Source organism: Myodes glareolus, chromosome 2 (genome assembly GCF_982192425.1).
Source record: "Myodes glareolus chromosome 2, mMyoGla1.1, whole genome shotgun sequence".
NCBI lineage: Eukaryota > Metazoa > Chordata > Mammalia > Rodentia > Cricetidae > Myodes > Myodes glareolus.
The window spans coordinates 116,006,513-116,031,120 of record NC_142027.1 but is presented as its reverse complement, the minus strand read 5'-3'; the positions used below and the strand labels follow the sequence as shown (position 1 = coordinate 116,031,120).

At 48.3% G+C, this 24,608-nt stretch overlaps 1 protein-coding gene across 2 annotated transcripts in view; it reads left to right on the top strand.

Moving 5' to 3' along the window:
• LOC125400071 (S-adenosyl-L-methionine-dependent tRNA 4-demethylwyosine synthase TYW1) overlaps positions 1-24,608 on the top strand; it is a 74,457-nt gene that overhangs the window by 2,467 nt on the left and 47,382 nt on the right. Inside the window, exons 3-11 of one of the 2 annotated variants that reach the window (XM_048433763.3) lie at positions 1,951-2,073; positions 3,584-3,685; positions 5,039-5,233; positions 5,788-6,069; positions 11,073-11,195; positions 12,479-12,596; positions 13,841-13,893; positions 19,956-20,074; positions 21,514-21,623. In XM_048433763.3, the coding sequence (XP_048289720.1) occupies positions 1,951-2,073; positions 3,584-3,685; positions 5,039-5,233; positions 5,788-6,069; positions 11,073-11,195; positions 12,479-12,596; positions 13,841-13,893; positions 19,956-20,074; positions 21,514-21,623 (1,225 nt within the window). Of the gene's footprint in view, positions 1-1,950; positions 2,074-3,583; positions 3,686-5,038; positions 5,234-5,787; positions 6,070-11,072; positions 11,196-12,478; positions 12,597-13,840; positions 13,894-19,704; positions 19,850-19,955; positions 20,075-21,513; positions 21,624-24,608 lie in introns of those variants that run through there. The other variant, XM_085681921.2, reaches the window with a different exon arrangement.

The following is a 24,608-nucleotide window of genomic DNA, read 5'->3' as shown; positions in this document are numbered from 1 at the left end:
TATCCATCTAGCTTGTAAGAGAGAGTCCTGTTATGTATTCCTGGCTGGCCATTATGTAGCCAACTAGTCCTGACGTCTGGGCAGTCAGTCCTCCTGCCTCACCTCCTGAATGCTAAGATTACCAGCAAGCATTACCCTTCCTATATTAAATCACATTTTTGTTTGTCTAGATTTTTAAAAAATTGAATTAATTTATTTATTTTACATTCTGACTGCAGTTTCTCCTCCTCCTCTCTTTTCCTCCCATCCCTTCCCCCCACTGTCTATGGTTTATTTTGATTCCTTAATTTTTTTTTCTCTTAAGATTTTAGAGACTATGTTATAATGAACTAAGAATAGAGAGGATTTTATAATGGAATATTGACCTACAAAGAGAACTAGCTGGTGGTGGTGGTGGCAGTGGCGTACACCTTTAATCCCAGCACCCAGGAGGCAGAGGCAGGTAGATCCCTGTGAATTCAAGGCCAGCCTGATCTACAAAGTGTGTTCCAAGACAGCCAGGGCTATGTAGAGAGACCCTGTCCCAAAAAAGTTAAACCAAAACAATAAATAAATAAATGAATAAGTAAAAATAAAAGAGAGAAAAATGAAGTTGTTTTGCACAGGCAGCTCTGCAGTCCTTACTGCCTACACAGCTGAGTGGGGGCTTTGGTTGTTTTTGTTTTCTGTTTTTTTCCCCCTGAGACAGGGTTTCTCTGTGTAGCCATGGCTGTCCTGGCACTTGCTCTGTAGACCAGTCTGGCCTCGAACTCACAGAGATCCACCTGCCTCTGCCTCCCCGGGTGCTGGGATTAAAGGCGTGTTACACCACCGCTCTGCTGTGGGGGCTTCTCGAGTCTTCTAAGTTTTTGGTGAGTTTCATGCCTCTCTCGAGCCTCCCTGCTAGAAGGGAGGTTTTAGATTGGAGAGAAGAGTTGACAATACCATTCTCAAAACCCAAACGGTGTAAACACTGTATACCATTTTCATTGGATCAAACGTAAGTGTCTCTAGGAGGATGTGTGTAGGTTCTACGTAAATTCTAGGTCATTTTTATATGAGGGATTTGAAGCCAGGTTGGAGAGAGCACACTTGTAATCTCAGCGCATTGCAGGCTGAGGCAGGAGAATGATTAGTTTGAGGCCAGTGTGGGCTACACAGGTAGACTGTGTCTCAAAGTAGCAAAATCCACCCCCCCACCGACGAAAAACAATATTGTTGTTGTTGTTGTTGTTGGTGGTGGTGGTGGTGGTGGTGGTGTGTGTGTGTGTGTGTGTGTGTGTGTGAAAACACATGTGCCATCCTCTGAGTACCACAGCTGTCTTCATCAGAACCTATTACTGCTGCTTGCAAGAGACCTCTGGAGGTCAGACTTGGTGGCGGATGGCTTTCCCCCATAGGTAGAGGGCCAGCTAGTGACCCAGAGGAGATTCTGTTGCTTCCCCCAACCTCCTTCCTCTGGGCCAGTTGTTTGTAATATTGGTCTGATTGCACATAGCCTTGTGGTCTTGGACGGTGCTGGAGTCTATGGATTGTGTGAGGTTCTCCGAGCAGAGGACTCCATCTATGCAGCTGTAGGGAAGTCGTTCAGTCTCCATTCTCGGGTGGTATGGCGGCTCTGAGGTCCCCAAGGCGGGATTCTGTGGAATGGTTTGTTGTTGGAGTCCTCTCAGGAGGGGTAGACATTGTGTGCATCTCCCTAAGGGAAGTGGTCCTGCTGCTGTGTGTGTCCGTCCTGTCTGTCCTGGAACCACGTCTCCATAATCAGGTAGGTTACAGCTTTCCTCTGCAGGGAATGGACATCATATAAAAAAGGTGGGTCCTTAATGGACCTAGTTAGGTCAAGAGGCTGAGTTGAGGGATTCACCCAGAAGGATGAAGAGAATCAGACTCAGGAGTCCGCGCTCGCTTTCATTCCTCCCAAAGTGAGGGAGAATCTTGATGGATTCCCTTCCCTTGTTCATCTTCTAGGTCGTTCGCTCCCAGGAGAGAAGCGTCCCAGGTGCCCACGACAGCTCCCTCTCCCTCCAGCAGAAGCAGACCCACGTATCTGGCGTGAAGATTTTCTACGGGTCACAGACCGGCACTGCCAAGGTGAGGGCTTTGCACAATGCCTCTCCTTTGGTTTCACAGCGTTTAAAGAAAATTCTAGAAACCCTTCTTCAGCAGCAAGTTGTCAGTCTTCCAGTCCTTCTAGCCTCTCTTTCTTTCTGGAATATGGTGGGTGGCTTCCTTCCGTTGGGCCCAGTGTCGGTGCGTCCTGGGCTTGAAGGGTCCCGAAAACCGTCTGTCTCTGGGGGTTGGAGATTGTGCCTGTGGGGACAGGACGTGAACTTCAGGCACATCCAGCCCTGCAACGCTGTGACATGACATTGCAGTCTCCTATGTGAGACCCTCATAACAAGGTGGAAAAAGTTGCGGAACACTGCTAATGAAGAAAGTCTGTGGGTTTTTTGTTTGTTTGCTTGTTTTTTTGAGGACGGCATTTATAGCTTCCTTGGGGTGCCTACTCAAGAAAAGTGAATCATGGTGATGTTGTTAGGGATGGGTCCCATCTCTGCAAGTTCACACATCTGTTCAGTGCAATCTATGTACTAGACCCCAGCTGGAGATGTGTGGACCAGAGTTGCTGGCTTTTCCTCTTGGCTCCACTGTCACTGGCCTCCCTGGAATGGAGGTCACAGCTATTGAGTGTTTTCTAGGAAAAGACCGAGTAAGGCTGCCGTGAGAATGAATTCAAAAAACAAACCCAATTTAAAGCAAAAAACCAAGGGCTGTTATTTTGTGTGCTGCAGAAGAGGGTTCTGCTGCCCTCTTGTGGATATTGTACAGAATAGCTGTTCTGTTTTGAGACAATATCAGGTGGCTTTTATTTATTTATTATTATTTTTATTATTTATTATTATTATATAATTAATTATTTATTATTATTATTTTATTTGTTTATTTTAGTGTGTGTATGAGCATGTATGTGGACACACACGTGGACGCCAGAGGGACATCTGGCAGAAGTCAGTTCTTCTACCATGTGGGCTGGGGATGGGACCTAAACTCAGGATATGAGGTGTGGCGGCAAGCGCCTTTCCCCACTGAGCCGTCCATCTCACTGGCTCCGTTCAGAACCTTAATTTTTTTTTTCCCAGACAAGTTTTCCTTTATGCCAGGCTGACCTCAAATTCTCTTTGTACCAGGAAATGACCTTTGCTGAATAATTCTTGGGCATTATCTCGACATATTAATCACATAATGAGTCCTTTTAATTGCTGGACATTGGTAATTAAATTCTAGTCACGTGGTTGGTTTTTCTGGCCGCCAGCCTCTATCCTGAAACCATCTAAGGGCTCTCGGTGAGTTCTATCCCTGGCAAGATAGTGAATTCAGGGGTTTTTAGAGACTTTGTGCTGAGTATCAATGATGGACTGATTATTTTCTCACTTACGCGCTTGTGTCGACTTGTGCAAGTGTGCATGAACACTCAGGACAGAGTTGCTGGAGAAGCACCCACCACGAGGGGCACCGCACTCCCTTGACGGCTGAAGCAAGCAACAGTTTTCCTAATTTGGCACACCGAAGAATTACTTTTCATTTTTTCCCCTCCTCTCAGGGATTTGCAGTGACTCTTGCCAAAGCAGTTACCTCTCTGGACCTGCCTGTGGCCATTGTTAATTTGAAGGAATACGATCCAGATGACAATCTGATAGGGGAGGTTGGTATCTACCTTTATGTTTTTTCTTCAATTAAAACCCCAAATTTGGGGCTGCAGAGATAGCTCAGCAGTTAAGAACTCGTGTAGCTCTTGAAGAGGATCCAGTTAGTTTCCCAACACCCACCTTGGGTGGCTCGCAGCTGCCCATAATTCCAGATCTAGGGAATGTGATGTCCTCTTCTAGGCTCTAAGGCACAGCATTTATGTGCACAGACCCTCACACATTCACATAACTAAAATAAAACTTTGAAATCCAAATCTAATTGATCACCTGTCTCGTGGGGGTTATTAGACTCTCCAGAATAAATTGAATTTTCGTGCTGAACCATTTGAGCTGGAAGCTTTCCCACTGTGACTCAGAAACTTTGATTTATTTGGTTTTGAGTCAAGCTCTTGCCCTGTAGCCCTGGCTTGACCTCAGACCGAGGCAGTCCTATTGCCTCTGCTTCCCGAGAGTGCTGAGATTCCTGGTGTTCCACTATGCCCAGCTCCAATCACAGCGTTTAAGAAATGAACTTCACTTAGGTAACTGATACCTTGTATTTAATTTTTTTACAGGTTTATTGTATCTTTTTTTGGGGGGGGTTGAAACAGGGTTTCTCTGTCTAACAGCCCTAGCTGTCCTGGAACTCACTCTGTAGACCAGGCTGGCCTCCATCTCACAGAGATCTGCCTGCCTCTGCATCCTGAGTGCTGGGATTAAAGGTGTGCGCCACCACCACCCAGCTTTTTTTTTTTTTTTTAATATTAGTGTTTGTCTGTAAGTGAACCAAGTACTTAGCTGGTGCCCATGGAGGCCAGAAGAGGGCATTGTTGAATCCCCTATGTAGACAGAGACTGCATTTTTGTTTCCCAGCCTCCCAGACCTGAATAATCATACAGAAACTATATTAATTATTACACTGGCCAATGGCTCAGGCATATTTCTAACTAGCTCTTACATCTTAAATTAACCCACTTCCATTAGTCTATGTATTGCCATATGCCCGTGGCATTACCTCATTTTCTACCTGGTTTATTTCCTTGGCTGCTGGCTGGCTGGTGTCTGCTTGACTCCTCCGACATACTCTCTGTTCAGATTTCCCGTCTGGCTTTATTCTGCTAAGCCATTGGCCGGAACAGGTTTATTCATAACCAATAAAAGCAACACATATACAGAAGGACATTCCACATCAACCTCGAACTGAAGTTATAGCTGGTCTTGTTCCCCCATGTGGGTTTTGGGAGTAGAACTTGGGTCCTTGTAAGAGCAGCAGGTGCCCTTAACCACTAAGCCACTTCCATCGTGCCTTGAATATTCTTGTAATCATTCTTGGTTCTATATCCTTCTGATGTAAATACTGTTTTATTTAGATCGCTAATAAAAATGTCTGCGCCTTCCTGGTTGCTACATACACGGATGGCCGCCCTACTGAGAGTGCAGAGTGGTTCTGCAAGTGGTTAGAGGAAGCGGCTAATGACTTCCGCTTCGGCAAGACTTACCTGAAGGGTCTGAGATACGCAGTGTTTGGCTTGGGAGACTCTGCCTACCAGAGCCACTTCAACAAGGTGGGTGCGCAGTGAGCTATAGGGCCAGGCCCTTCCTTAACAAAAAGACGAGCAGATAGACAAGGCCTCACCCATGCTGTGTGTATGAGAACGAACCCACAAACTTTGCTGCTTAGATCGTTATTTTTCAATTTTACTGTATGTGTATGGGTGTTTTGCCTGCCTGGGTGTCTGTGTAGCACAGAAAGCGTTGGATAGCATGGAGCCAGAATTACAGACAGATGGGCACTGCCAGTGGGTGCTGGGAATTGAATGTGGGTCATCTGGAAGAGTAACCAGTCTTTCCAGCCCCAATAATAATATTTTTGTTTGTTTGTTTGTTTTTTAAAGACAAAGTTTCTCTGTGGCTTTGGTGTATGTCCTGGAACTAGCTCTTGTAGACCAGGCTGGCCTAGAACTCACAGAGATCCGCCTGTCTCTGCCTCCCGAGTGCTGGGATTAAAGGTGTGCACCACCACCGCCCGGCTAGGTCACTGGGTTTCTATAGTGCAGTCTGGGATTTTCAGTCTGTGTGTTTATGGGTTGTGACTTTTTCAGTCTCTCTCTTCCTGAAGGTTGGCACGAATGTTGACAAGTGGCTTTGGATGCTGGGCGCCAAACGGGTGCTCACCCGAGGGGAGGGAGACCGCAACGCAGTTCAGAGCAAACATGGCAGCATCGAGGCTGACTTCACAGCCTGGAAGACCAAGTTCATCTCCCAGCTGCAGGCCCTGCAGAGCGGGGAGAAAACGGCCTGTAGTGGGGACTGCAAGAGAGGGAAGTGCGAGTCCTCGCAGCCTGGCTCAGGAGAGGTGCGCCAGCACCTGCAAGGCGACCTGCATCCCAGGGATGCTGAGGTGTGTGCCGATGTTCCTTTCTTACCCGTGAGTGTGTGTGTGTGTGTGTGTGTGTGTGTGTGTGTGTGAGAGAGAGAGAGAGAGAGAGAGAGAGAACAGCTCATGACTTTCACTGTGTGCTAGCCACGACTAGATATGTACTCCTCCCCGTCCTCCCCTTCTCTTTCCCCTCCTCTCCCTCAACCCCTTCCCCTTTTCCTTCTGCTTTTCCTCTTCTCCTCCTGCTCTCCTCCTCTTCTTCCTTTTCTTCATCTTCCTCACTCCATTCCTGTCCCCCTCCCATCTTTCCTTCCTCCTTTCCCATTTCTCCCTTTCCGTGTTTCTCTTTGTCCTTGTTTGACAGGGTCTGGCTGTGTAGCCCAGGCTGGCCCGAAACTCATTACCTAGCTGAAGCTAACCTCAGTTTCCAAGCACTGGGCTTGAAGCTCAGGGTGTGACATTCACTCTTGTCCTTTCATTGTTGCATTGCTGAGTCAGGCAGATTTTTAACCTCTTCCTCGGGTCAAGAAATGGAAACTAAGAGAAGTGACATATGTCTTAGTCTGAGCATGTTCCTCCCTGGGTCACATCCTTCCTGACCCCAATGACCGTTGCCCACTCTTACTGGAGCAACAGGCCAGCTGGGTTCACTTGTCTACCCCATCCCCTTGGCCTCTAAACTTCACTGTGATGGTTCTTTAGGTGTCCACTTCCGTGGCTGTCGTCACAGCTGGGATCTCCTGACTGTCCTCTTGGCCACATCTGTAGGCTCAGCTTTGAATGTTGGCCCACTGCATCTTTTTTCCACTTTTGTTCCATTCGTTAGGCTAGGCTTAAGTGTCCGTGTAAATGGTTGACCCATCTCCCTAGCCTACTGCTCCAGCCCTCACACCCCCAGAGATGCTGCTGTGTTCATTTCTCTCCGTCAAGGTGGTGCAGGATTTTATTTTTGATTTTCGGATGCAGTCTCCTTCTGAGACTAGCCTCAAACATACAGTCCCCTGTCTCAACCTTCCAGGGGCAGCCACATATGGCCAGAGGCGTTTGTTTCCTCCCAGTGTGTGGCACTGGGGATTGAACCAGGATTGCAGGTCTTGCCAGTGTTTCTCCAGCATGCCATTCTTTACGTGTTTTAGACAGGGTCTTACCCAGCTGTCCTTGAACCTGACACGTAGCTGAGGAAAGCATTCCTGCCTAGTGTGCTGGGATCACGTGGGGGAATCCATCTTCTTTTTCCTTTTTTTTTTTGGTGATAGGGTCTCATCAAGTTGCTCAGGGTAGCCTTGAACTCAGTCTTCAGTGCCCAGGTTGATCATTTCCTGCTTTAGTTTTCTGAATAGTGGGGATTACAGGTGTCACCATTAGGGTTTGGTTTTGTTTTTCTTTCAAAAACAGGGCCTTGCCCTGTGTTCCCAGTTGCCTTGGAACTGACTGTGTAGCCCAGGTTAGCCTAGACCTAGTGATCTCTTTCCCAACTGCTGAGATTACAGTGATATACCACCACACCTGTCAAAAAATAATTTTTTTTTTAGACAGTATCTCAGGGCCAGGCATGGTGATACACACCTTTAATTCTAGTACTCTGGAGGTAGAGGCAGGAGGATCTCTGTGAGTTTGAGGCCAATCTGGTCTACAGAGCAAGTTATAGGATAGCCAGGGCTACACAGAGAAACCCTGTCTCAAAAAACCAAACCAAAAAAAGAAAAAAGAAAGAAAAGATATGATCTCACTATGAGGCCCTTGATGTTCTGGAACTAACTGTGTAGACCAGGGTGACTTGGAACTCACAGCGCTCCACCTGCCTCTGCCTCCGAGTGCTGGGGTCAAAGGTGTGCACCACACTCTCCCAGTACTGTTGAGTTGAAACTCCACTCCCTCACCCGACTGACCTCAGCACCTGGTCACCCTTTCGTTTCTCCATCTCGATCCCGCTCTTCCATTTCTTCATTACCAGGCTGTTGCCACACTGGTGTTCTTGGTGCTGAGCATAGGTGTCGAGTGACTGGTGAGTTTGAGCGCCAGCACCCGCTTTCTTGTCACTTGGGTTGGGCCAGCATCCTTCTTCCCTGTACTGCTCCTGTCTGCTGTCTGTCTACTCAGGTTTCTTGTGGTCCAGGTATACGTGAGCTAGAGTGCTTTCTTTTTAGGCAGTATTTTCAGAATTTGCTTTTTTCCTCACATTTTCATATTTGCGTGTGGTACGCATGTGCATGTATGCTGTTTTTGCATGCTTGTGGGCATAGATATGTGTTTGGGTTTACATACACGTGTGGATACGCGTGTGGATGCCGGAAGTTGATGTTGGGAACCATCCTTAATCACTCTTGTGCCCAGAGCTCAGAGAGATATGCCTCGTCTCTCTAGACAGCTTGCTCTACATTCCTGCCAGGCTGGAATACAGGGACAGTCGGTGCTCACCCACGATTTATGTAGATTCTAGGATCTGAACTCTGGTTCTCATGTTTGCAGAGCAGGGACTTGAACCACTGAACAGTTTCCCGCGCCTCTTTCTGCCACTTTGCCTCCAGGATGCAATCTGCCCGCATCTCTTTCCCACCCCCCCCACCTGCTGGTAATTTCCCAGTGGCTTCTTGTTGCTGTGTCCCCCTCCTATCAACGTAGGTGACTTTCCCCATCCACCCTTGTAGCTGTACTTTCCTAATGTTTGGTCAGTTGTTCTGCGATGGAGGCAGCCTCCTGTGGCTACTTATTCCTAAACCTTTAGCCACAGCGTGAGCACTCTATAGACCTGCTCCCCTATGTTGCTGTAATTGGACTGGAACCTTTCTGGAGAGGAAGGGAGTGTTTCACATTTATTGTATAACCCCAGTGGCTTCCATGAATTGCATTTAACTTTTTTTTCTTCTTTTTTAAAGGTTCATTTATTTTTAAAAATGTTATGTGTATGGGTCTTTTGCCTGCAAGAGTGTGCTACACATGCGTGCAGTGCCTGTGGGGGGCAGAAGGGGGTATGGGAATCTTCTAGAAGTAGAGTTCCAGACCATACCGTGTGGGTGCTGGGAACCGAACCTAGGTTCTCTTCCAGAGCTGCTAGTGCTTTTCACGGCCGAGCCATCTCTGAGTCCTCTGCATTCATCTCTCTGAAGACAGGTTTCAGACTTTCTGAAGGTCGCAGAACCAGTTCAATGGCAGTTTTGATTAGTTTTTATGTGGCACTGAAATGAGGTTCTCTGAGAGGCAGTGAATTCATTTCTGTCAGAGATGTGATTCTGAGCGTAAGTTACAGAAGAGCCCAAGATGGTCTCATGAGCTAAATGCCACCTGCTGCCCATTTTCAAATTGTAATTAAATTGATTACTTTTGAGACAGAGTCTCAGGTAGTTCAGGTGGCATTGATTGACTGATACCTAGTGTGGGTGACCTTGAACGGCTGAGCCTCCTGCCTCCACCTTCAGTGCTCTGGGATGATAGGTGTGCGTCCCCATGCTGGATTTGTGCGGTGCTGGGGATGGAGCTCAGGGCTTTGTGCATGCTGGGCAAGCCCTCTATCGGTCTGTCCACATCACCAGACTTTTCTGGAAGGGTTGAGGGTCGCAGCTGTGCTCGTTCCCTCTGTGTTGATGCAGGGGAGTGGCAGATAGAGCTGAGGCTGGGGTTGCTTTTCATGCTGGAAATATTCACTCTTGGCCCTTCCACAGTGGGAAATTAAGTTACTTCTCTGTATTTGCCTGCAGAGGCAAGTCATGGGCACAGCACACGTCACCTCAAGATACTTTCTGAGCTGTGGGATTTCCAGCTCAGAACCTCACCACATACACTAAAAGGAACTGAGAGGGCTGTGATGTTACAGGCAATACTGACTCCTGGGGCCACTGCCAGATATGTATGTATGTATGTATGTATAAATATACATGGCCCGTTGTTGGATGACATTTTTTGTGACACATTTTGTCATCTAGAAGCAAACAAGTCCCTACCCTCCTCCCCAAAATATTTCTTTGTGTGTGTGTGAGTGTGTGTGTGTGTGTGTGCATGTGTGCGTGTGCTCCTGCACATGTGCACACATGCCGAAACACGTGTATGGAAGTTGGATGATACCTGGTTCTCTCTGCCCAGGCTCTCTGGCTTTGTGGCAGGGACCCTCAGTCACTGTGCTGTCCTGCGGCCCCATCTTCTCTGCTCTCAGCGCTGATGATGACCTGGCCTCAAGTCATACGTGAAGGGCTGTCATGTCAATGTACCCCACAGCCCCCTGCTCCCACCTTCTCTCCGGCAGTTTCTTCCTCTGAGCCTCATCCCTTCTGTTTTCACATGGGAGGTTTGCTGAGGTGTTAGCTTTTGTCACTCTGAGTTTTTTTTTCAAGGTTTATTTTTGTTGGTGAGTGCCTGCAAGCAGGTATGTGAGCCATGTGGATGCAGTGCCCAAGGAGGCCAGAAGAGGGCATCAGATACCCTAGAACCAATATTAGAGACAGTTGTGAGCCACCATGTGGGTGCTGGTAACTGAGCCTGGGTCCTCTGCAAAGCCGTCAGTGCCCTCAACTACTGAGCCATCTCTCCAGACCCACTCTGTCATGCCTTTTCACAGGGATGACCCTGAGGCCAAAGATCTAGGGTGGTTTATACTTTTAAAAATTAATACTGTAAAGGGGTGGGGGTAGCAAGATGCCTCAGCAGGTAAAGGCACTTGCCAGCAGACTTGATGACCAGAGTTCCATCCCTGAACCCGCATAGAGGAAAGAAAGAATGGATTTCACTAGCACACCATGGTACTTGTGCACACATGTGAGCGCACACACGCTCGCGTGCACACACACACACACACACACACACTAAATAATAATGTAAAAAAAACAACCCAGGAAACAAAAGTCATACTAAAACACCGTAAAGATGGTTTTCGGTGTGGCTCAGTGGCAGAGCACCTGCTCAGTGTTGTGAAAGGCTGGGGTATGCATCCCAGCAGCACAAAGTCATCCAAACACAATAAAACAGTCAGGGCCCCAGTGGAAGGAGAAGTGAGGGATCAGCTATGGTGGGGTTCTGAAACTCTTCCCTTGCAGGAGGAGGAGCCCTGTGAGAGCAGCAGTGAGGAGGAGTTGGGGAGCCAGGACTATCAGAACGTAAATTCTGTGGTTGATGTCGAGGACCTGGGCAGCATCGTGAGCCCCATGAAGAAGGAAAAGGTACTGTTTGGGGGAACTGCAGTTGGACCCTGTGGTCCAGTCATCTCTCAGATTCTGTCACAGAATGGCATTGATTTCATGTGTGTATGTATGTATTTTGTGTGTTATGTGTGTCTTGGGGCACACATGCCCAGGTAGAGGGCAGCTGGTTCAGAGGTGGCATTCAGGGCTGTGGAGGCTGACCATCCTCAAGGATTCTGTCTTTTCTTTTCTTTCTCTTTTTGGTTTTTCAAGACAAGGTTTCTCTGGGTAGCAACAGCCCTGACTGTCCTGGAACTCGCTTTGTAGACCTTGCTGACTCGAACTCACTAAAATCCACCTGCCTCTGCCTCCCAAGTGCTGGGATCAAAGGTGTGCGCCACCACCGCCTACCTGGGAGGATTCTTTCTCGCTAAGATCTCAGAGGGAGCAGACTTAGTGCTGCTGCATGTCGTCACAGCCTGAGTCCTCTCTAGTCCTGAGTCCCAGGGTCTTCTGTAACTCAGGTGGCCTCAAACTCTCCACGCAGCTGAGGATGACTTTGAACTCCTGTCTAGTGTGATTTTGGGGTACTTAAGCAGGACCCAGGGCTTCCTAAGAACCCCAGCCTCTTTCTGACATTCGTTCTTTCAGTCTTTTCCCCAAATCAGTCAAACTGTGTACAGTGGAGGTAATTTTTGGCATTTGACTAAAAAATTAATTTTATTTGTTGAAACAACCTTAAAATAGAAAATGAAGCTGCAGATTTAGATAGAATCCTGAAATTTCTACCTAACTAAGCCTTCCTTAAAGCTTTGCCTATGAGGTTAGGATGACACATGTCTTTGCTTTTCATCTAGTGACCAGTAGAGGTCGCCACGGAATGTAGGAATGAAAACTTAATGCTGTTGGACCCTGAAGCTGTCAGTGTGTAGTATGTTAGCTTTCTCATAAAAATCATCAGATGGAGGGGTCTGTGTGTGTTTTTCACCTTTAGTAAGACCTGAAAATAAGACATCATTTTTTTCTTCATATATGTGTGTGTGTGTGTGTGTGTGTGTGTGTGTGTTTACATGTGTATATTTAATTTATTGTGTTGCTGTGGGTTGATCCTGGGGGCTCCTGTGTATGCTGTACAGTGATCGATATCAGCCTGAATACATCCCCTCTTTTTGTCTTTTTGTTGTTGTTGTTGTTGTTGTTGTTGTTGTTGTTACCGTTTCTTTGAGAGAGTCAGATGTAGCCCAGGCTGGCCTTACCCTTGGTGTTGCTAAGGAGCTTTGATTGTTGCCAGTTCTGGATTTTCCTATCTCAATTCAACACAGAGAGAAAAGGCCCCCCAGGAGGAGAAAGCTGGCGTCAGGAGGAGCTCAGAGAGGAATGAAGACAGCGAAGGAAGAGCCATGATAACGCCTGCCCTCCGAGAGGCCCTGACCAAGCAAGGTGACCAGCTGCCGGAACTGGGGCCTTACTGCTCTCTGGTGCCCAGGACGGGAAGCATAGGCCAAGGTTGTTACGGAGACAAAGAGAAAGTCTCTTGCTGGTTAGTGTGTCAGTTGGGTCACAGCGCGTGTAATTAGGGCTCTGGGACTTGAAACAGTAAGGGAGGAAGCATCTATGTAACTCAGTTTCACATGCTTAGTCTGTGTGGCCCATGTTCATGTGACTGTGTTCATGTGACCCGTGCTCATCTGGTCCGTGTTCATGTGGCTCTGTGCTCATGGGACCTGTGCTCATCTGATCCGTGCTCATGGGACCCATGTTCATGTGGTCTGTATTTCTGGGTCTGTAGTGAGATGGAGCCCGGGGCAGCAGCACTGCCTGGGAGAGACCTCAGCAGGAAGTAGATAGTTTGGAAACAGGAAAGAGCTCACCCCAGTCAGGTTTCTGCACTGTCTGGGTTTCAGGGAGTGAACTCAGCCTTGGCAGCAAATGCCTTTGTCTACTGAGCCGTCTTGCCGGCCTCACCCAAAGGACTCTTAAGTCGGAGTACCACAGAGATCCTGCTCAGACATGATTACTGTAGTCCTGTTGCCAAAGGGCTACGGTTGCCAGCTAGCCAAGACGTGGATGGAGCCTGACCAGGGGTCAGCGGATGAACGGGGAAAGAAATTGTTCATATATATTTTGTTGACTCGTAAAGAAGAATGAAATTATGTCTGTAGAAAAGTTGACACTTGAGCTCATTATGGTAAGCGGGGCTCAGAAAGACATTTTCCTCTCATTTGTGGACTCTACATTTTATATGGAGATACAAAGTCATTTATGTGAGCCTTTGGGGACATACCTCATCTACACTGCCACATGTACTCTGTAGTTGTGGAGACCAGTGTGTTCTTGGGCAGGCCCTAGTCAGCCCTGACTGTCAACTTGACACTGCCTAGAGTCTCAATCGAGACACTGCCCAGGTCGGGTTGGCCTCAAACTTGAGGATGACCTTGAACCTCACAGTGGTAGATTTTAGCTGTTTCTCGTGGTAGTCAGCACTTTCAGGAGGACTGGGGCTACTCACTGAGACCTGGTCACAAGTCAGACAAACAAAAGAAAGCTCTCCCCTCGGCAAATTAAGCTGTTTTCTGCAGCAGCGCTGTTGACCGCTGTAAAGAAGAGTGGCCTTGCTGAAGTGTCCCCTCTTGTCATGAGACTCCCTGTTCATTTCTGTTTCTGTTCCCTGGTTTCCCATGTAGGGTACCAGTTGATTGGCAGCCACTCTGGTGTGAAGCTTTGCAGATGGACAAAGGTATTTATTCGTTTTATTCCAATATTATTGCTATTTTCTGCAGCTTACTACTGTGTGCATATGTATGTGCACACATCGGGTTAGAGCGCATCTTACAGGAGTTGGTTTCCCCCTTCTCCCTGCAGGCTCTGGGGTCTGGGCTCAGGTCATGAGGTTTGGTAGCAGGGCGTCTGCTCTCTGAACTGTGTCACTGACTCCCCGTGCCCTGTCAGCAGCGTTGAGCTGTGCTTTACCTGCAGCAGAACTCCTTCATGCTAGCCTATCCGTGGGTGTCCTGGCGCGCCACACCCATCGCCCTCACCGCAGTCTAACCGTTGGGTGTTTCTTACCTCTGAAGGAAAGGTCACACCCTCGGCAGTCTCCACTCTTGAGTCTCCCTCCAGCTCCTGTGAAGCATTGATCTGCCTTTTGTCTGTACGTTAAGTGGACGATTGCATATTTCAGATGACTGGCACTGGATGTGTGGCCCTTCACGCCTGCTCTCTGTCACTCGGTGTGCTGTTTCTGTGGCACACCCGTGAGTACCGAGGACACTGTGTGCCACACCCTGTCTGTTCATTGAGCAGCTGATGGGCACTCACTCAGGTCACTTGTGTGCTTTGGATGTTGAGAGTATGCTGCGGGGGGGTGTCGCTCCGTGTGCAGGATTTTGTGTGGTGTGCACACTTCCAGGTGTCATTGTTGGATCACAGTAACTAAAACTTTTTGTCAATGAACTTTCTATTTTTCAAAGTGGTTGTACCATTTTGTGTTCCTACCAGCAGTGTAGGGAGGGTCCTGTTCCCTTACCACTCTCCACAGTCCCACGAGCCCTTTCTCAGGGTCTGTCTCTGTAACCCAGGCTGGTCTCAAATTCATGATCCTCTTGCCTCAGCCCTATTGATTTATTGATTTACTTTTGAGACAGGGTCATGTGTAGCCCAGGCTGGCCTCAAACTCTTTATGTAGCTGAGAATGACTTTGAACTCCTGATTCTCCTTCCTCTACCACCCAAATGCTGGAATTACATACCTGGTTTGTCTGGTCCTGGGGCTTGAACCCAGGGCCTCCTAAGCACTGAGTAAATGCTGAGTAAGCATTCTACCCTCCGATCTACACCCTGAAGAGACTACTTTTTCCCTTTTCCTTCTTCCTTAAGGTACAAATATTCCGTGAGATTTTTCCTCCGACCCTTTCCGGTTTTCCACAGCCTTTGGTGACAGCCAGCTCAGGCCTGCGCATTAATGACTCCCGCATGTTGTGTTCCCCACTTTCCTTTTTTCCAGTCCAGTGATTTTCAGTAATGTCAGACTCGGTGCCTTCTGTGCCCAGCCAGCAATGTGCAGCGTCCCTCTTACCACTGCTAAATTCAATTTTCAGATAGTAAATCACAAGCATAATTTTGAAAATTGGTGTTTCATCCAATCTGTAATGAAATGAAAGAGGAAGCACTTTATGTTAAATATGTATTTCCGTGCAGAAATGCTGTGATTCTTCAGCGGTGGATGGCTTGGTGAGGGGCCAGCTGCTGAATCTGGATCGGTTGCTCCTCCTCCTCCTCCTCCTCTTCCTCTTGCACCTCCTCCCTTCCCCTCCCTTTTTTCCCCTCCTCCTTCTCTGTCCCTTACTGTTTCTGCTTTTGCTCTTCTTCTTCCTGCTCCTCCTCCTCCTCCTGTGTGTGGTGCTGAGCATCAAACCAAGGGCCTTGCATGTGCCAGGCAAGCATTTTATCTCGTTCACAGCCCTTCCACTTAAATGGACACATTTAAATTGAGAAAGATTTGAAGTTACTCTGCACGGGCAGCAGTGAAAAAGCCAGGCTTATTTATATATAATGAGACAAAGACGGAAGCAGCTCTTACTTCCTCAAGTAGTGCCAAGAATCCCAGGGATTCTGTCCCAGTGGGGAAGTTGAGAAAGGCGGCCATACTCAACAGGGACTCAGGCCTCGTTTAAAAATTGGAATTGATGTGTAGAGTCCCGAGATGTCACTTGGTCGTCGGGGCTTGGGATGGAATGTCACAGGAAATAGAACTTTTGCTTTGAAGCCCCATGACTTGTTAAGGCCAATGTTTTGTTTCTAATTTATCTATTTTTATTAATTTTTATAGTGTGTGTGTGTGTGTGTGTGTGTGTGTGTGTGTGTGTGTTCACATGAGTGTAGTGCCCCCAGTGGCCTGAAGAGGGCATTGAGTCCCAGGGACTGGTGTTGCAGGTGATTATGAGTTGCCTGATGTGGATGCTGGGAACTGAACTAGACACTTCTGCAAGAGGACCGTGTGGTCTTAACTGCTGAGCTATCTCTCTAGCCCTGTTTCTAATTTGTAATAAGCCTTTGAAGATGGTTTTCTTTAAGCTCTTCCTCCCAGAACAGGTGATGTATTGAGAACAGGAATAATTAGCCCTGAAAGGGCTAGTCTAGGGTGGATGGCGGACCTGTGGTGACAGTGTCGGAGAAAGTGGATAGGCAACCCTACAACAGTTTTAGCACATGAGTAGTACAGGCTAATTTTTATTCATTCATTCATTCATTTTATTCATGGAAATTATCAACAATTTATGTGATATCAGCAGTAATTTTTAGAGCAATTACATTAATGAGAATTCTACTGGCAGTTTTTTTTTTCATTTTATTTCTTGACATTTTTGGATACAGGGTCTTACTACGTAGCCCAGGCTGGCCTTGAACTTCCTATCCCCCTGAGTCCTGGGGTTATAGGTGCACACCCCCACACCTGGCCAGGTTAACCTTGCAGCCCAGCTCCACGTGAGCTGTCTTGCCTGAAGCTGCCCTGGGACTCGGAAACTGGCAGTATCTTGCCCAGCAGTGTGGATCTGTGCTGGCATCCCGTACTTTCCCTCCCTTCAGTGGATGGTCTTCTCCCAGCTGTGCCGCCCTGCTCTCCAGTGAGCGATCACTTGCTTAGGACGACGACTGGAAGCCACCACCCCGTGTCTTTATCATTCTCATCGCTGTTTGTGAACAGATATTCCCGGGGCCTAGCAGGAAGGCTCAGTGTGAGGGTGCTTGCCGCCACGTCTGACTGGTTGAGTCAGTAACCGTGACCCATGTGGTGGAAGGAGAGAACCAGGTTTTACAATTGCCCCCTTGTACACAAGACTATGCTGATGGTTTTCCAATAAAACATTTCATCATTTAACCTAGCAGGGAAGCCGCAAATAAATAAGTCCGTGGGGCTGTGAGTGTGGCTCAGTTAAAAGAGTGCTTGCCTAGCATGCGTGGTGTCTTGGGTTCCTCCATCTCCAGCACTGGGTAAACTAGTATGGTGGTGTACCCTGCCAACCCCAGCATCTTCAGAAGGTGACGTGTTCAGGACCATCCTTGGCTACACAGAGAGTGTGAGACTATCCTGTTACACGTGAGACCCCGTCTCAAACAAACAAATAAACAAGCGAACGAAGCTGCTTTGTTGACCTCCTGGAGGACAACAAACCAAGGGCCTGAGCATCAAACCAAGGGCCTTGCATGTGCCAGGCAAGCATTTTATCTCGTTCACAGCCCTTCCACTTAAATGGACACATTTAAATTGAGAAAGATTTGAAGTTACTCTGCACGGGCAGCAGTGAAAAAGCCAGGCTTATTTATATATAATGAGACAAAGACGGAAGCAGCTCTTACTTCCTCAAGTAGTGCCAAGAATCCCAGGGATTCTGTCCGAGTGGGGAAGTTGAGAAAGGCGGCCATACCTCAAGTAAAGAGGGATGACGGGAAGGCAGCCATCTGCAGCTGTCACAGACCTGAGTGGGGTCTTCCGTGAGTGGCCATAGCTTAGTTCTCCTGATCGCAGTGTGTGACTGAGTGAGTGGCCCCAGGCGGTGGATCCCCGACCCGGGTGGCACTAGATAGTTGTGGTGCAGGGTCATGGATTGCTGCTCATTTGGAGAATGTGAGTTATCTGTGGGGTGGAGAAGCCCTGACCCAAAGCAGCGCTCGGGCTGTGGAGAGGGATGGAGATGCGGTTGCTGAGAGAAGCAAGTGATCTGCCATCGTCTTCTGGAGTTCTGAGTCGAGGGTTGTTAGCCTGAAAGATTAGGAGCTTGGCTGGGTCTCAGAGCATGCCAGTGGGGCTTGGGCATCGTTGTCTGGGGCAGTTCGGGGGCACTTTAGCCAGAGAAGCGTGACTCTCAGGTGTTCTGAGAAAAGGGGTGGAAAAGAAAAAGGAGGGCAGCTGTCTGGGATGGGGTGCCAGAACTGGGGGATGTCACAAGAGCAGGAAGTCTCTTGTCTTCCACCTGAAAGGAGAAGGCCATGGAGGCCAGCGCTTGCCACCTCAGCCTCACAGTGAGCCTCGTCAGGCTCAACTCCTGGCGTGAAGGCGAATTGCTCCTACTGAGTTAGGCAGCCCAAGTCTCCTGACAAAGGGCGCTGGGATTCCCACTAGCAACAAAGAGGGTGTGTGCTCTCCTGTCCAGCTTGGTCCGGAGTCCCCATGCTGTCTGGAGATACCAGTCAGTCAGGTCGCAGTGAGAAGACACCATTCCTCCAAAAAGTACCTAGCCCGAGATCTGCTTCCTTCCCTGCTGACCTGACACTTTCTTCCCCCATGGTACCATAGCAGTGCATGGTAACTAGGTGTCCCTTGGAAGGTGATGCCACCTGAGTGTCCAGTCAGGGCAGCCTCTATGTCCTTGGGAGGACGAGAGTCTCCTTTTTGCAGTGTGTTCACAAAGGAAGCCCTGCCACAGAAGAGCCCAGGCTGAGAGGCCTGTTGGCCTGAAACTTCTGTCTTCCAGTGAGCCAACAGGGTGGTGGAGCGGGGGAGTACCCTGCTCCCTCAGCGGCAGGGACCAGCAGGATCATGTACTCTGTGAAGGCGAGGGGAGTTGAGTCGCTGTGGAAAGTGAGAGAGGGAAGGGCCCCAGAACAGTGGATCTCAGCCTTCCTAGCGCTGGTTCTCTTTAGCACAGTTCATGCTGTGGTGGCCCTAACCAGAAGATTATTCCATTGCTACTTCATAACCGTGATTTTGCTGCTGTTATGAACTGTGATGTAAATATCTGATGGGCAGGATGTCTGATAGGTGACCCCTGCGAAAGGGTCCTTTGACCCCCTACAAGGGGCTGAGACCGCAGGTTGAGTCCACTGGTCTAGAGTCTCCTCCCTGACAGAAATGCCCAGGGTGCTACAGAAAAATCACCTGTCACAGGCAGGACTGAACAGTCATGACGAAAGATAATCAGCTGCTGTCAGCAGCGGTGGAGTCGTGGTCTTCAAACGAACGAACGAATAATAGACCAGCAAAGAGCAAGGCTAGAAAAACAACGGGGAAGGCCCAATACCACAGGAAAGCAGAAAGACGAATAAAACGGCTTCCTGAGGGCTCAGCAGGCAGGCGGGGTGGAGGGCTGTGTGCTCTGACCTCAGCAGATCGATGGGACAGTTTGCACCCAGGACTAGTCAATAGGATTTACCCAGTCCGGACCACAGAGATCAAAGTAGATTAAACATGAAGCAAGCAAAACGGGAAGTGGAGCCTTGGGGATTTGTGGACTAATGAGATACTCAGTCAACGTCTATGCCATTGGAGGGTCAGGACGAAAATGAGAGTGGGGCTGAAGGAGCCAGGTCACGTGTGCTGACAGTGGGACACACGCTGGGAAAAGCACAAGCAGAACCTGCTAACTTGGTATGTGTGTGGGCGAGCATGCCACAGCACACGTGGAGGTCAGAGGACAACCTAGAGGTGTTGGTTCACCTTCTACCGTCTGGGTCACGGGGAGCAAACTCAGGTCATCGGGTGTTTTTACCCACAGAGCCATCTCATCCTACGGTGTCATCTTCAGATGATATCTTTGGGCTGACGAGATGACTCAGAGGGTAAAGGTCTTGCCTGGTGACCTGAGTTCAATCTCTGGGACCCACATGGAGGAGGAAGAGTCAGTTCCTCGAAGCTGTCTTTGGACCTTCGCGTGTCGTGGTCTGCCTGAGCCTGCTCTCACACATCTGACACACCCGGTAATGATAAGTGAGAAGGCTAAAGCATGCACGCAGTGAAGCAGCGCCTCACCGTTGTAGTTCTGTTCGTTCTCTCAAATGATGGCGCGTTTTCTGCTTGTCACAGTCAATGCTGCGGGGCAGAGGAGGTTGCTACAAACACACATTCTACGGCATCGAGAGCCATCGCTGCATGGAGGCCACCCCGAGTTTGGCATGTGCAAATAAGTGTGTCTTCTGTTGGCGGTAAGTGGGGACGCACAGGGTGGTGACCAGATGCTGCGCACTGCCCTGGGTGTGCCAGGCTCAGCCCCTGTGCTGTGCCGCGGTCTCTAGGAAATTTGTAAGAGGCATGTCAGCCCATGTCGTCCTGTTATGAGGGTGTTAACCGAATGCGTATTTAAACATTACAGCTAGGGGCTGGAGAATGGCTTAGTGGACAAGAGCACTTTCTGCTCTGAGACAGGACAGAATTTAGGTCCCAGCTGTCACACCGGGCAGTTCACGCTGGCTTGGAACTGCAGCTCTAGGGAGATAGGATGCTCTCTTCTGGCCTCCGGAGGTCATCTGTGCATTTACGTAACCACACACAGATGTACACAGAAACACATCATAGCTGGAAGAAATGAGGCCCATATGTTTTGCCTATTCTAAGAAACAGTGAAGAAAAAAGAACTTACCTAAGAGCAAGAAGTGCTGTGGATGCGGCTCAGTTGGTAGCGTGTTTGTCTCTCATGATGAAGTCCTGGGTTCCATTCCCAACATTGCATAAACCACACATGGTGGTCCACACTGTAATTCCAGCACTGGGGATGTGGGGGCTGGAGGATCAGAAACTCAAGGTTATTCTCAATTCTGTAGGGAATTTGAGGCTAGCCTGGGCTACATGGGAGTCTGTCTCAAAATAAAAGTCTGGAGTACAGAACTAGAAGCCATGCCCACTCTTCCTGAGAAACTTGAGGCAGGGTTTCTCTGTCACTTTGGAGCCTGTCCTGGAACTAGCTCTTGTAGACCAAGCTGGCCTCAAACTCACAGAGATCCGCCTGTCTCTGCCTCCCGAGTGCTTGGATTAAAGACGTGCGCCACCACCGCCCGGCGGTCAAGAGTGTTTGATGTAGGTTGTCTCTTCTAAACCGTGAGCGCCTCTGCTCTCCTCGTGTGGTTTAGGTGTGGTCAGTCCACACTGCAGATGTGTTGGCCACAGGCCACAGGTCACCTCATGCTGGTGTCAGTATTCAGTTAGCATGGTTAGCAGCAGGAAGGTGGCTCAACAGTTAGAAGCATTTATTCCCTTTTCAGAGGACCAGAGTTTGGTTTTCTGCACCCATGTTAGGCCATTCACAGCTGTCTATAATTCCAGTCTCTGGGGATCTGATACCCTGTCCCGGGCTCCTTGGACACCTTAACATAGGTGCACATACACGCACAGACATACTTATAAATAATCAGAATCAGGTTAGTGTGTTTGGTCTACCTGTACCTGACACTGACTCTGAGCTGAGAGCCGAGCAGGTTGCTAAGGGACCTCTAGTGACCGCTCTCCACTCATCTCTGCATGTGCTGTGGTTCAAAGCAGGGAGAATCTGTTGAAGAGGGGATTTTATCAGAGCACCAACTCCGGCTTTCTGTTGGCTGGGCTGTGATGATACAGCAGGAGGCCTTAGCAGTCCACATTGTGTTTACAGGCACCATACCAATCCTGTGGGCACTGAATGGCGGTGGAAGATGGACCAGCCGGAACTGATTTTGAAGGAAGCCATCGAGAACCATCAGAACATGATTAAACAGTTCAAAGGTATTTGCCTGCTTGTGTTTTTTTTTTTTTTTTTTTTTTTTTTTTTTTTTTTTTTCTGAGACAGGGTCTTATTCATCTCAGGCTGGCCTTGAACTTGCTATGTAGTGGAGTGTGACCTTGGCGTTCTGATCCTCCTGTAGAGTGCTGGGGTTACAGGTATGTATCACCACAGCTGGTTTTATCCTTGCTGGGGATGGAAGCCAGGGCCTCAGACCACTAGGCAAGCATTCCACCAGCCGACCACATCCTCTCTGAAAAGGAATGCTAATCCCGTCAGCACAGCCTGGATCCACGTGACTGAAGAGTGGCCTCTTTTCCTCTTCCAGTGGGATTTTTGTCTTTGCCATGCGGGGTCTTTGCAAACACCAAGGCTAGCAGAGTGGACCGGTGACAGATAAGGCAGTTGCACAACTCAGTAAGTGGTGTTTCAGACTTGAGAGTCTGACCCTGAATAGTTTATTTTAGTCACATTGAGCACAGCACAATTTGGAAAGAAATTTTCTGGTGATAATGAACTCAGTCCCGTGTGCACAGCAAAGCTTAAGACATGACTGTATGGGAATAGTAGTAAAATCCAGTGACTTCTTCCATAAAGGTGGGTCCCATATTGTAACTGAGGAAGCAGGCTAAAGATAAACAAGCTCACGACAGGGTCTGGGGGAGGATTTGGTGTGGCCTGGCCATAAGATAACACAGATAGTCACCAGGCTAGTCACCGCCTCTGTTCCTAGCCTTCTTGGTTGAAAATAGGTTTATATCTCATCCTTTGAAGATACGACCCTGTGTATTTGACATTCCTGTTTCCCCTGTGCTTATCTGTGAGCACAAGGATCCACATGCCTCCTACACTACTGTAAGTCTTTGTGGAAGCCAAACCATAATAGAAGTATTTGATGTATATTTTGGCCCTTGTAACTTTTTTATTTCCATTAGATGGAAGAATTAAACAATTCCAGGCACAGCTTAGTCCCTTGTGAGGCACCCATGTCTAGAAGTTTCTCTTGGAGACAACTTGCCTTCATTCCTTGAAGCCTTTGCTCTTGCTTCATGGTGATCACAAAGTGGCTGCATGAACTGATCTGATACTTTGGTCTGTGGACAGTTCATGTGGGGCTAGAGAGAGGGGCTCAGTGGTTTAGTGTGTGCTCTGAGGTGTATTCCCATCTCTCTCTTCAGGTGGCTTACAGCCCCCTCCCCCACTCCAGTTCTGGGGATCTGGTGCCCTCTTCTGGCCTCTGCAGGTATTAGCTATACTCATATGCACATACCCTTCTCCCTCAGACACATACTCATAGTTAAAAATAAAAATAAGGTAGATATGGTAGTACATACCTTTAATCCCAGCACTCAGGAGGCGGAGGCAGATGGATCTCTGAATTTAAAGGCCAGGCTGGAGTTCTAGGCCTCGTTACATAGTGAGTCTGAGAAAAAAAAATAGTAATCACATTTTTTTTTTTAAAAAAAAAAAAAGAAGAAGAAGAAGAAGAAAGAAAGATATGGTCAGTGAGGTGGAGTTGTCGGGAGAGGGTTTCCAGGTGAATGCCCCGTGAGAAGTGGGCGCTCTTAATAAAGTGCCTCCCGCATTTCCCACAGTGAGGCGGCAGCGGCAGAAGCTCTGCCCTTCACTTTCTAGTTTCCCAGCTCGGTTCTGCCGAATACTTAAATATATTTGGCTCCACTGGTGAGTGCTGGCTCCAGACCCTCCTGTGAGTCAGAGCCATCTGGGGCTGCTCACACGCTGACGGCTGCTCCTTCCAGAGAGGAAGTCTAGCGAGCTGGAGCCTGTGAATGTACAATTCTTTCTCTTCTTGTTCACTTTCTCTTCTCTTCTATTTTTGAGAAGAGGGTCTTGCTGTGTAGCTCAGGCTGGCCTTGGACTGAGCCTCCTGAGTACTGAAATGGCAGATGGGGGTCACTGTGGCCAGCACCTGTGTGCTTCTCACAGGATTCCAGGACTCTGTGCTGTTGAACTTGGGTGCAGGATTGAGAGCCTGCTGTGGGCAGATGGGTGGTCTTGCAGCTCGGTGGCTTTGTATGAAGTGTCCTTCAAGGCCCCCTGTCTGTTCATGGGCAAGCCCCCATCCATCCCCACACAGATATGTGACCAGGAGGGAAGGGAACAGCAGAACAGCCCAGGAGTGAACCCCTGTTTCCTTGATGACAGGTGGAAGGTGACCCATTTCCAACAGAGGTCATTAGTGCTCACCCACAACATAAAAGTGCCTGTGTTGGGGGAGAGAGAGAGAGAGAGAGAGAGAGAGAGAGAGAGAGAGAGAGAGAGAGAGAGAGGCCAGACTCTTAGCCATGGAGAGAATGTGTTATCTGGAATCCAGCTGACTGTTTTGACTTCTGCTCAGTTTCTGCTTGACACTGTGACCCCTATCCCTGCATCCGTTCGTATCTCGCTATGTATGTTTACTACGGCTCGCTCTCTACCTGACAGACTCACTTAGAACTGTAAGTACAGCCATGAGTGTAGCTCATCCTCTGACTGTATAGGGTAGTGAATGACAGCTGTCAGCAATGGACTGACGTTTGTTAAATCCTTGCGGTCCTGACTCCTCCAGCACCAAGGACTTCGGTTTCTTTTCATGTGTAACAGCAACAACAACAAAAAACCAAAACAAAAGAAAATGAATAAAAGTTCTTTTGTTACATGAATATCTTCATAGGCCGGGTGTATGGTATGTGTCTTTGATCCCAGTACATGTAGACTCTGAGTTCAAGACCATCCTGGTCTATGTAGTGAGTTTCAGGCTAGCCAAGGCTATGTAGTAAGATCCTGTTTCACACAAAACAAAAACAAATCTTTATAACTCCTAGTCACTGTTTTTCTGAAAATCAGGAGATTTGTTTCTCCTTTGGGTTTTTCTCAGGGGACTCTCTTATTCATTGAATTTTAAAAAACGATTTATTGTTTTATATGTACAGGTGTTTTATTTGCATTGGTGTCTGTTCACTATGGGCATGTAATACCTACGGAGG